The sequence below is a fragment of the Buteo buteo genome, chromosome Z, assembly GCF_964188355.1.
Source record: "Buteo buteo chromosome Z, bButBut1.hap1.1, whole genome shotgun sequence".
Classification (NCBI taxonomy): domain Eukaryota; kingdom Metazoa; phylum Chordata; class Aves; order Accipitriformes; family Accipitridae; genus Buteo; species Buteo buteo.
In genome coordinates this window covers 82,036,175-82,048,741 of record NC_134204.1, presented here as the reverse complement: position 1 = coordinate 82,048,741, position 12,567 = coordinate 82,036,175, and the positions used below count along the sequence as shown (strand labels likewise).

Genomic DNA, 12,567 nt, shown 5'->3' with positions numbered 1-12,567 from the left:
GCAACAGAAAGTACCTCTGAGTTTTGCAATGGGAACATTAAGAATTTTCCCTGAGTATATTTTCATGGTGATTTTAATACTGTAGCTTTTGAATTTATTTCTTTTCCCTGAAGAATAGGGTTTTCATGTAGGATTAAAAGAAAAGTGCAGGTTTGTTTCTGTGACCTGAGTCTAACATCCTATCTTCTAACCTCTATGAGCTATTGATCAAAGCTATTTTACAAGTGGAAATACATATAGATATTTTCTCTGACATTTTTATTTACACATTCTTTACCTGATACTTTAAGAAGTATTCTAGACATTTTTGGGAAGTACCTTCTGGGAGACATTAGCATGTCAAAGACAGAAAGAGTATTCACAAGTTCATAGTATATGAAGGAATTCATAATAGCAATAAATGACCTTAGTGTTTCTTAGCTGACCTTAAACTGCAGGTAGTTAATACCCATTTAATCAATACTTTGTAAATGAGATGAAATTTTACAGGGCTACAAACCTCTGAACAATGTGAGATTGATTATGGGCCTCTTCTTGAAATGACAGTCTAAACATGCCAGTATTTGAATAATTCATATCATCCAGTTAATGGCATTCATAACAACTACCTTTGGGACTAAAATAATGACTTAATAATACGAAGAAACAGACCAAGCAAGTTTTTAGTCTGTCTAATTATGTAAACTCTCTAAGGCATACAGTGAAAGTTCTCAACAAAAGCCAAATGAAGTGAGTGCTTTTTTTGGTAATATTCATAACATATGCTCCTCTGTATTAGCATTACATGGGCCAAACAATCCCTGTACCTCTGTTTTCCATAGAATTAGGGTTTAACCTATAATATTCTGATCTTTTCACAGAAAGGCAAATTAAATTAGTGGGCCAATTTCCATCTCTGATCCAGCATGCCTAACCTGAAGCACATAAATAGTCATACTGAAGATAGCAAAGGTGATGAGTTGCTTTTAGATGGTTGTCTGGGGCTAAGATGTAAGTGAGTACAGGGAACACCTGAGATAAGTTTGTTGTTACCATAAGGTGTGATAGACTGGCAAGGCTCTTTGGAAGCAACAGTATTGGGAGGATGAGTTTGCAGAGGATTTAACAGCAAAGTTGTGAAGGACTTTGCTGGATCTGCATCCATGTAAGTGAAAAAAAAAGGGGTTGGGATCAGAAATAACTATTTAATTAGTTTGCCTGCAAGGTAAAATCCCACAATCGCTTTAGGAATTATTATTTGTGAAGTGAACTCTAGCAAATGACCGTGTTAGTTTTCCTAGACTATCACAATTATAAGATAAAACATGTCGGCTTTCCTCCATGTAATAAACCTCCTTCCAGAAAGGCAGCAACAGCTGGAGTGCTACCATGGATAAATCACTGCGTTACCTAATCTGGATGCTAGTTAAAACACATATCACTGCTACTGTGCTGACTGCATTAATGCCCTCAACTAAATCTGGAGAACCTCTGCTGACAGTGCTGATTAGGAGAGTAACAAAAAGCCATAGACAGGCAAGATATATGAGCACCTTATGTCCAGGTGCCAGCAATGCTTTGCAACAGGGAAGATAATAGTGACTGACCTGCTCTGACCTTTCTGCACCTCATCACATGCCGAGTCCTGCTCTGCAGCCTCTTGCTTTCAACGTGACATCAGGATGAAACAGCAATGTTCAGTCATGTTCGGGGCCTCTAGTGCTTGAAGTCGGAAGACGAAACAGGGGAGGGAGCTTTCAGGCTCACTAAATTTCCCAGTATTGAGGGAATCATGTCAGTTTACTCCTTTCCTGAGTTTATTACAAACATTTCCATTGGCAAGTGTCCCTATTTTTCATCACAAAATGTTTCTGTGGGTGCTTTCTATCTAGCTTTATCAGAATTATGACTTTTAAAAAAAAAAAAGACAAAAAAATTAAATTTCAATCCTTCAAAAACTGATGAAATCAGCAGGGAAGGATTGCTGTAATAAATCTTTGAATGCCAGTATAATTTTGATCCCTTATTGAACCCAATTTTTATATGAGTAATAGTGAGTATTAGTAAATATATATCTATATGTTGTGCTAGAAAAGATGGAGAATTATTTATAGCAATGCTATTGTATCTTATAACTGAAACAGGTAAACACCATAGTTCTTCATAAACTGCATTTCTGTTTATGAATGAAGGCTCATGTAAAACTACATTTATAGTCTCAAAGACCCAACATTTCATGAAGACTTTAATCTGAGCATTTCTTGGAAGCTTGCTCTTAAGATATACTTCAGACAAACCTGTTCTGTATGAAATGTTAGTGGTGTTATTGCTAATAGTGCAATAACAAATGAGGGGAATATGTTTATGTATTCTGGCCAGGAGCATCACATATGGTGTCTTCCTAAAGTCACTTCATCTTCTCATGCCTCTTCTCTCCAGTATGTAATAATGTAGATGAGACAGGTGCAACTGATTATTTTTTTTTTTGTCAAGTACATAGTTTCTGCACGCTGAATATACTATATGATCACAAATTGAAAAGGAATATGAACTTCTTCTACTGGTGCTGTCCCTAATCTCTGCTGTTTTCTTACGTTGACCTATTATAGGTTTTTTTTCTACAATTCTAAGGTTTGTTAAACATGCTGGGAAGTTATTTTAGGTTTTTGTTTTGTGGAGCCTTTTGGACTATTAATGGAAAACAAACATGAAGCAGTTCCCTCCAGTGTTAAGGTCCTACATTTACTCAGACCTAAAAGTGAAGCTGCACACACACCATGCAGATTTGCAGGACTGTTTCTGAATTGCCTTTGAAAATTATGCACTGTACAATCTACGGGAACTCATCAAATTACCTTATTCATACTGCCACTTTCTTTTGGGAAATTTTTTTTTATTTGTTTTATTTCATTTCTGATACAGATTTTTTCAAGTTCCAGTAAAATATTGATTGGCTACATCTTCATCAGTGTAGAAAACTGAATGATTTAGCATCCTGAAACAGATTTGTGTGAGTCATTGCAGTCAAAAATATTAGTACACCAGTGAAGATTGTTTAATACATAATTACTCCTACAGAATCAGTGCTGAGAGGAGGAAACATGGCATGCAGGTTACTTTTTCCCCTCCTGTTGAAAGAGGCCATGACTCTATAGTCTGCTGTGATGATAAAAGTGGTCTAATCATGGAGTCAAGATGATTGTGGTGGTTGAAAGGAACAAGGTTAAAACAAATTTCAAGGACTGCTGGGAACTTTTTAAACTGATAGAGTCGATTTTATTCCCCAGCTCCTGGGCATACACCGCACTCGAGGGAGTATGCCTCAAGTGATTTTCTCTTTATGTAGTTTTGGCTATATGACATAGTATAGAAAGCACCGAGTGACTGGCAGTACATGAATTCAGCCTTCAACAGTGTATACAGCAGGGACTCTGAGGTATTGTATCTTGTCCCTCAGCACTGTCTATTAACTTGAGCTGAGTGCCATGCCTGGGCTCTAGCTGAGCTTTTTGCGATATCAGCATGGTGACTTTGCATCATCCACCATATACTGTGTAGACATAATCTGTTTTTTGTAACATCAGATTTAAATGAATTGATGTCAGATTACTGGCTTTTTCTACATGCAGTTTTACCTGAGTGATTGAGTGTTCATCATTTATTCTAGCCCCAGAAAACTTCCTCATTGAAATGCAAAACCTGTGTAAGGCAGATTCCATCACCTGTAGGTGTTAATCAGCACCTTACCCAAGTTTCATAAAATGCTTCATGCCATGAGGATGTAGGGCAATGGGCATCCTTGGATCTGCTTGTGAACATCACAGCCAAATCCTTGACATACGTTGGATGAATTAGGTCCTGTGGAAGTTGCTGGATCCAGGAGTCCCTCTGAGCTGGGGCTGAACGCAGCTCCATGGACAGGGTCTGAGTATCAAGTCTGAATTCATTACTCAACCCCAAATTTATAGGGCTCATAGAACTGATCTGTCCCTTTTTTTTTTTTTTTTTTCCTGGCTGTAAATGGTTTCCTCAAATTTTTGTGCAAGTATCTTCTTCTTACAAGGTTCTTACCATGCATTAATACTTAAATTACTGGGGTAAATCCCTCAAAATACTATTGATCCTCTACCACCCTTGATTTTTTCCGGTTAATCTAGGTAATTATAAGGGTTTCTTTAAAACTGAATAAGCTATTACCTTTTTTAAAAAGATATGTTAAACTGTTGTTCTTATCCTAGTGACTTTCACCTCTTTGTTTGTTTTAGAACACAGTCACCCATGTAATTAGAATATATAACATTCTGTCCTAGATCTGAATCCACAAAGCAGAGCTTCCTAAGCTGTTTTTCTTCACAATTGCCACAGAAAAATACCTTTGAAAATGCTTTTAGTGCTAAAGGAGCTAGTTCATATTTCACATGGGGAACTTTGCTTCCTACTGAAGTACATTAAGTAAGAAAGATTTCAGCACCTGCTTCATTGTAGTCATTGCAGAGTTGTAATATTTTGAGTTTTGCTAAGCTCTGACTTGAAAAATTTAAAACACATAAAAGAATCCAGACACAAAGGGCCAGATAATTCCTGGCATATCCATATGCCCATGGGGATTTTGTATGTAAGCAAGCTGCAGGGATTTGAAAGAGGGTTTTTTCCCCCTTCATTGGGATTTTCTTGCAAACACTGACAGAATATATAGACCTAATTGCAAAACACAATATCCTGTTTTTATTTCCTGCGTTATATCAAGGTCAATACTCACTATAGCCAAAGCTCAGTTTGTGACTCAGAGTATGGAGACTGATCAAGTAAGCCTCTAAAAGGAAAGATTCTGTCTGTTAAAACAGAGTAGTAAATAAAGTTGTATAGTTTATATGTACAGATATCCAGATAAGGGTATAGAGCAGGCTGGTATATAGCAGAAAAAAGGCCTGCTTTTTACCTCCTGAAACTCAAAGAACACAGGTTAAACAGTATGTGTATAAAATGAGTATTTAAATTCTTTTTGTTTCATTTTTATGATTACCTGACCAAATCTTCCCTTCATTCAGTAGGACTTTTTTTCAAGTTTGAGTTTCAACTACAGTATTAAACTCTTTGACAGATTACCTTTGGGTGGTTTTTTTATCATTGTTTTGCTTCTTGGAGTGTAGTGGTTGATTTGTTGTGCATTAGAGATGGAGGCTGGGGCATGGAAAGGAGCCAGTGTGGGAATACAACATCCAGTGGTTAAAGCCATGGTTTCATTAGAAACTACTCTTCCTGAGTAAACAGGGGGAAAAATTTCCACATAAATTCTCATCCAAAAAACCTCCCTGAGATTATTATCTGGAAAAACAAAGATTGGGAATGAGGCTGAAAGTATATTAGGTATATGCATAACTGGATCAAAGACAATTTATTTGATGTTGCATTGTATCTTCCTTTTCCCAAACAGTGAAATGTGAAGATACTACTAGTCAGTATATGCAAAAGGCAAACAATGAATGACTGATTACTGCTAGACTGTGCTTTCTAATTTCTTTTTGGCAATGGTGTTCACTTAATTATGAACAATTCTGTAAATATATGAAAAATTCCACTTGCCTGTTTAATATTCTTAAATTCCATATAGAGAGTGAAATCTGCATAAGAGACTTCCAGAAACCTTTACGTCTAGCTGGATACTATTCCATGTAGCTGCATTTTTAAATATAGTTAGGGGGCTGACAGTAGTCTCTGGAGCTGTCCTCTTACAAATATAATGTGTCTTTTTTTTTTTCTCTGGGAGAAATGGGGGAAAAGAAGGTTTCCCAAGACTGTAAAAAGGCATGAAATCTCTTCTTATTTGTACCTCTCTAAATTTCTGTTGTGAGTCCTTTCTTCCCATTGCAATTGCAAATGTTCCTTAGTTTTCCTGGTGTATCCAAGAAAGATCCTGTAAAAAAATCTGATCATTTATAAGCAGCTTCTCCTCTCTCAGTGAGTCTAAACCTCTGAAATACCCACTGTTGTTCTAAAGGTGTGTGAGTGTTTATTAGTTTTTATAGGGAGAACTATGGTAAAACTACACTGAAATTTCTTTTGCTTCAAGAAGAAAAATAGCAGAAGCCCAGCTATTTCAGATAAGTAGCAGAGAAAGAGCTAGGCTCAAAAAAACAGCAGCAAAATTCTGTCTTTCTCCAATTCCCCGTTGTGTACACAGTAAGATATTAAAACACTGAAGTTTGATCATCTTACACCCTTAATAGAGGTTAGATTACATTACCAAGTGAGAGAAAATCTTGTGACCACAGTTGCACGTGAAGAATAAAGGGTTTAAATTATTTGGACTGCAGATACTTGATCTGCCTCTGACTCCCCATATTCCTGTACTGGGGCTGCTATCCCAAATAGTAGGGATCGCACCAGGTCAGCTCCACTAACGAGGGAGCAGAAATAAGATTCATTTGGAGGAGGCAAGTGCTACTGCAGTTTAATGTATTATTTACATTGTCCCAGTTGTTTACTCTCTAGTATTTTCATTCATCTCCTTTTATCACACATCTGCCTGCATCTTCACGCAATTCTCACAGTATGACAACTCTTTGTTAAGCTTCATTTGGTGCAAAAGTTACAGACTTCAGCTGCCTACCAGCAAGAAGGTGGGAGTGCAATTGCCACAGATGGCTTCATGGTTGACTTCATTGCAGGGACAAGGCTGACAATGCCGGCATTGTTTGATTTGAATATCACATTCTGAATATTGTAAGAATATAGTTGGCTTTCCCATATCATAGATAGATAAAGAAGGCAAAATTAACGTTGAATATTGTTGAACTCTCCATACTTCTTCATTTTGTACTTCAAGGTGTTGAAGTCAACTGAGACACAGGGAATGTTCATATCCATTGATAGCCATTGATATTTTGCCATTGACTGTTTTGGGATTAGCATTTCAACCATGATCTTTAGATGTATGAATTTTCAGTGAGAATCAAGGAAAGGTCTCTTTGTTTGCTTTACAGAACATCCATGTAATTTTTACTTTCACAAAGAAATTTAACCCGAAGTTAACTTAGGCTCTTTTGTATGGGATTGCAAATTGGCTTCTAATAGAACAGAAGATCCAGCCTTTGGTAAATTATTGCACTGTTGCATTTCCTTTTTAGGAAGGAAATACATAGCAGTAATCTTATATAAAAGTAATATGCTAAATCCCAGTAATACACCAGTAATATCCTATGTATCAATTATATATATATATGTGTGTACACATACACGTGAAGACATAAGCATAGTATAGGCTTTTGGTTCTTTTTTTTTTTTCATTTATTTATGTGCATATGTACATGAAATGAATGGAAGATAAAAGGAATTAGCGCAAGTGTAAAGGTAGTAACTTAAATGCTACAGCTACATTTCTTCCTTCCTGTCATTTAAAAAAAAAGGGGGAGTCAAAGGAATCTAGCATCAGAATTGTGTCCCTCATATGGTTAGTGATAACATTGTATTGTCATTTCAGATAAACCTGCAGAAGAAGATGCGAGTCACTGGAGTTATAACTCAAGGTGCCAAGAGGATTGGAAGTCCAGAATATGTAAAATCTTACAAAATTGCATACAGTAATGATGGGAAGTCATGGACAATGTACAAAGTAAAAGGCACAAATGAAGACATGGTAAGATTAAGTCGTGTATATGAATACATCTTATGGTTTAGCTGCCTTCAGAAGTATGAGGTGTCTGTAGTAGATAAGCATAATTGCCTGATAGTATGATATAGGTCCCCTTGTTATTATTTTTCTCTGAAAAAAAAAAACCATCAATAAATTTGCACTTTCTGTCTGCTAAGAATTTCTTACACTTTAATTGATGGTTGTATAAATACTATGTCCCAAGGCTAGAATAATCCTGTTTATTACACTTAACTGATTTTCATTTTAATTAGCTTACCAGTAATTACTCATTACTCCATTTTGAATTTAGTTTTATTACATTGGCAGATTAGTGTTAACCCTTAAAAGCATAGAACCCATTCATCAGTGCTAATCTGTACTGCACAAACAGCATCATCCAGTGGGAAGTATGTGTTTACAGTTTATAGTTACCCTTTTTTTTTATAGAGTTGTGCATACAAAGCAACAAAAATCCCTTTACTGTGTAAGTTAAGATAGAACTAAGGCACTTAGCAGCATTAGACATAGTTTCTGTATTAGGAAATTAAAATGCTGTGTGAAGAGGTATATAATGAGAGAAGAAAAAAAAGTACAAGCATATCTGGTTAGAGTGAGGAGTGAATAGAATAATGCTTATAGGTTTAATTCAGCTTCCCCTGTGATCAGTGGGAGGGTTACAGTGCACTTCAGTGGGAGTTGGATCAGGTTCTTGAAGTGGAGGGAAAAAAATAAATGTCAATCAGCATAAATAATTGCAGGCTAAATTGATTTGGGACTATTTAATACACTAATTAGAAAAGAAGACATAATTTAGTTGCATTAGTAGCTTCAGTTTCTAGGAGTGACAAGATAGAGGTCCTGATTCAGCGCAGATGGCAAACATGTGCCGATGCAAGCCCATGGCAGTATGTTTTGCTTAAAAACTTGTATGTTGGGTAGTAGAAATGATGAAACAGTCTCTGCTTGGGAAAAGCTTGCAGAGGAATGTACAGGGACAGTCAGAAGAGCAATGCAGATATTTTTGAGATACAGAACTGAACCTCCAGTAATCCTCCTGGCGCATTTTTATGAATATGTCATTTTATCACAGGTGTTCCGTGGAAACGTGGACAACAACACCCCGTACGCTAACTCCTTCACCCCTCCGATTAAGTCGCAGTACGTACGGCTGTATCCTCAGGTGTGCAGACGACACTGCACGCTGAGAATGGAACTCCTTGGCTGTGAACTGTCAGGTGGGTTTTCTGCAATTGCCACCCCTCAGACGTCAACCATCAAGCAGTCCATTTTTGTGCCCGAGGTCTAAACTGTGCACAGTTTGTTCCTGGCGAAATGCAGTTGGCTGTGTGTCGTGGTTTAACCCCAGCCAGCAGCTAAGCACCACACAGCCTCTCACTCACTCCCCCCCACCCAGTGGGATGGGGAAGAAAATTGGAAAAAAGAAGCAAAACATGGGGGTTGAGATAAGAACTGTTTAATAGAACAGAAAAGAAGAAATTAATAATGATAATGTTAACACTAATAAAATGACAACAGTAGTAATAAAAGGATTGGAATGTACAAATGATGCACAGGGCAATTGCTCACCACCCGCCGACCGACACCCAGCCAGTCCCCCAGCGGCGATTCCCCGCCCCCCCTTCCCAGTTCCTAAACTAGATGTGACGTCCCATGGTATGGAATACACCGTTGGCCAGTTTGGGTCAGGTGCCCTGGCTGTGTCCTGTGCCAGCTTCTTGTGCCCCTCTGGCTTTCTCGCTGGCTGGGCATCAGAAGCTGAAAAATCCCTGACTTTAGACTAAACACTACTGAGCAACAACTGAAAACATCAGTGTTATCAACATTCTTCACATACTGAACTCAAAACATAGCACTGGACCAGCTACTAGGACGACAGTTAACTCTCTCCCAGCCGAAACTAGGACAGCAGGCCTGAGTTTATCCAGACAGTTACCTGTCTCTTTTTATGTACATTATATAAGCAGCGACACTTACCTAAATGGTGTAAGTGACAATCGTTGCTTGCAGTAGGGCAGTAATAGTAGTAAGGTAATGTGGAAGCAACCTAATAACACTTCATAAATTTTTTCTGTGGACATTGGCCTCCAATTATGTGCAACCTAGAAAAGGTCATTTATAGCAGTTTTATTAAGTATCAACAGCTCTCAGAACCTGCAATGTTACATACTAAGCAGCTATGAGACAGAGAGCCTCTAACTCACAGTTACACTCAGCAGAGCCTAAACTTAAGCGCTGGAAAGAGTTTCTGAGAGAGGAAGCTGTTTGTGCAGTGCTATACATAGGAGTCACGGCAGAAGCAGGCATCAAAGCTGATTTCAGTAATTTCTCCTGGCTGCTGGGTGACCGCGCTGATGTGCTGTGTGACATCCTCAGAGGAACAAGGGTGCTTCAGCTGCCGTCAAGGACCACTCAAAGTGCAGTAAGATATATTTTGCTGGACTGCTTTAGTCAAGACTTCAGTTTAGATTTGTTTTGTGGCTTTCTAGCAGAACCAGGGATTGTGTCTCATAGCAAAAAGTAAATGAACAAGTGGAGCCAATACAAACCCTCTTAAGTTTTGTAGTAGCAGAAGTTATAGCTCATAAATGTAAAACCTGACCTCTAGCCACCCTTACAAATTCAGTAAAGCATGTAAATTTTTTATCTTTTTCAAGAGATCAACCTTTTACCGGTGGCAGCCCTCCACTGAATTCATTTAAGAATGACTTTTATGTGGCTGCCTGCTTACTGTACAAACAATAGTCACCCAGTTTACGAATGATACATCAAAACAGCTGGAGTTAAATAATTCTCAGTCCTCTAGTGGCATCAAAACCAGATTCAGAAATGAAAAGTTAATGCATTAATCTCACTGTAGCCCTTTTCCAATATAGATAGGTTTGAGAGTAAATAGAAAATTCTGTCTAGCTGCTTTAGTCTATTACATTTTTTTTATGTCTTCCATTTCTGGAACCACAATTTAGAGTAAGTCCTTGCCAGAATTACTAGGAATTGTTTTGCTCAAAGAACTGTGAAAGCTACTGAAGTGAATTCATTTCAGTGGTCTCCTAACAGTTTCAAGGTCACAATTTCTTAGAACTGCAGGCAGCCAAGGCTCAGCAGAACAATTTCAATCTTACTGAAAGAAGAGTATAATTATACATAACGACAGACTAATTTACTCTAATTCCAGGTGCTCTGTCTTAGGCAGAAAAACACTTTGAGATGTCTGGCTTCTCTAACAAATCCTGGTGCTAGAGAATAGAGTCAGTACTAACGGGAGGGCTACTGTCTCTCAGAACCAGATGATCATGAAAACTAATTCTTTCTTAGGACAAACTTCAGCAAAATATTTAATATAAGCTCCTCTAGGCTCATAAGTAGTTTTACTTACCAGGACCCATGGTCAGATCTTATTGAAAACCATGATCAATGCTTGCGGAGTTGCCCATCAATAAATTAGGCATTAGTTTTCATGGCCTTGTGTTCCTGCCTTACTTGTGTTTTGCACATCTCTGTGTTGTAAATTCCCTTCCCTTCATAGAGTATTGATGTGGGGGGAGAAAGAGATCACAGCTACTGTTTATTAGAATGCCTTTATTCATTAAGCTGTTATTAATAGTAGCATCAAGCTGTTGTTTTTAAAAACAGATAACTGTTCACACAACACAGTCATTTACTCATGAAATTCGCTCATACACTCAAATGTGCATATAGCAGGCTCTAACTTCTTGCATGCGGTCCATATCATACATTGCTGATGCTGATGCATGTTGGTGGCTGTGTGCTAATTCAGCAAATTCTTGGTGTTCTGAGTTTGTTAGTTCTTGCAGAGGGATGCTGTCTCCAGAACTTAACCAACCTTGTAAGACTCATAGCATCTTCGGAGCATGTAATTTTCCTCTTTTTGGCATGTTGTTCACTGGTAACTATTTCTCTATCCTAACAGTACCTATAGGTACCACTCAAACAAACTCACACACAAGGGGACTTTGTAACATCTGCATTTAATACTACATTCCCTCCCCTTGTTCATCTTCAGCACTATCTAATTCTATGTCACTTAATAGGAAGAATTTTTTTTAAATCCCTTGATTTTCAGAAAAGAAAAATATCCCAGTATTAATCAAAACAAAATCACCTTTGCCCTCAAATAATTGACCTATGCTGCTTTTGCCAATACTGCATGAATCCTGGCCCAAGGCAAGGTGTATATAGACCTTTGCATGCCAATCCATTTGTGGTTTTGCCTCCACTGCACTAGATATTTAATATTTCCTTTGAGGGTTTGAGCTTTCTTGAAAGAAGAGGTAGATGAGGGGCATGGTATGGGATGCAGACTGAAGAGTAAAATATTGTGCCCTCAGAAAAGTCAACAGAGAATAACTTTCATGTGGATTCTTTCAGTTTTCAGATGCAAATCCACACTGATCCTCATTATTTCACTGCTCCTGTTTCATTGAGCTAGACGAAATAAGAAGTAACTGCAAACTTATACTGAGATACGTTTAAACATATGGAGTTATCAGATATCATTTATCAGAGATGGTTATATCCAAAGCATCTCAAACATTTTGACCTAAGATGCTGCACTGAGCATAGCCATTAAGTATGACTACATCAGCTCTCACTAACTTTAACAGGTTGTAAAAATGGGAAGGGAGATTGAATACTTTTGCAGGGACATCGCAAAACAAACTTAAAGAAGATACAGTGTAGTGGAGATGTCCCGGTGAGTCATGAGCATTATTATAAACACACTTCTATGAGGGATGACTATCTACAGACACAAAGTTTTGTACTAGTTTGATGATTCTGTCCTTTGCACTCTAGGTTATAGCTTGCCTATCAAAATAAACGGGCATTATCTTCTGTCATTGCAGCAGGGTGCCATAGGAGCTGGGAAGCAACTGGGTCTGCTGTTGCTCTCTGTGAGACAGCACTAAGACATTGTT

At 37.9% G+C, this 12,567-nt stretch overlaps 1 protein-coding gene across 2 annotated transcripts in view; it reads left to right on the top strand.

Annotated features, from left to right (window-relative positions):
• EDIL3 (EGF like repeats and discoidin domains 3) overlaps window positions 1–12,567 on the top strand; it is a 262,422-nt gene that overhangs the window by 195,567 nt on the left and 54,288 nt on the right. For both annotated transcript variants that reach the window (XM_075020331.1, XM_075020330.1), the window contains 2 exons: window positions 7,460–7,615; window positions 8,703–8,847. In XM_075020331.1, the coding sequence (XP_074876432.1) occupies window positions 7,460–7,615; window positions 8,703–8,847 (301 nt within the window). The remainder of the gene's footprint in view (window positions 1–7,459; window positions 7,616–8,702; window positions 8,848–12,567) is intronic.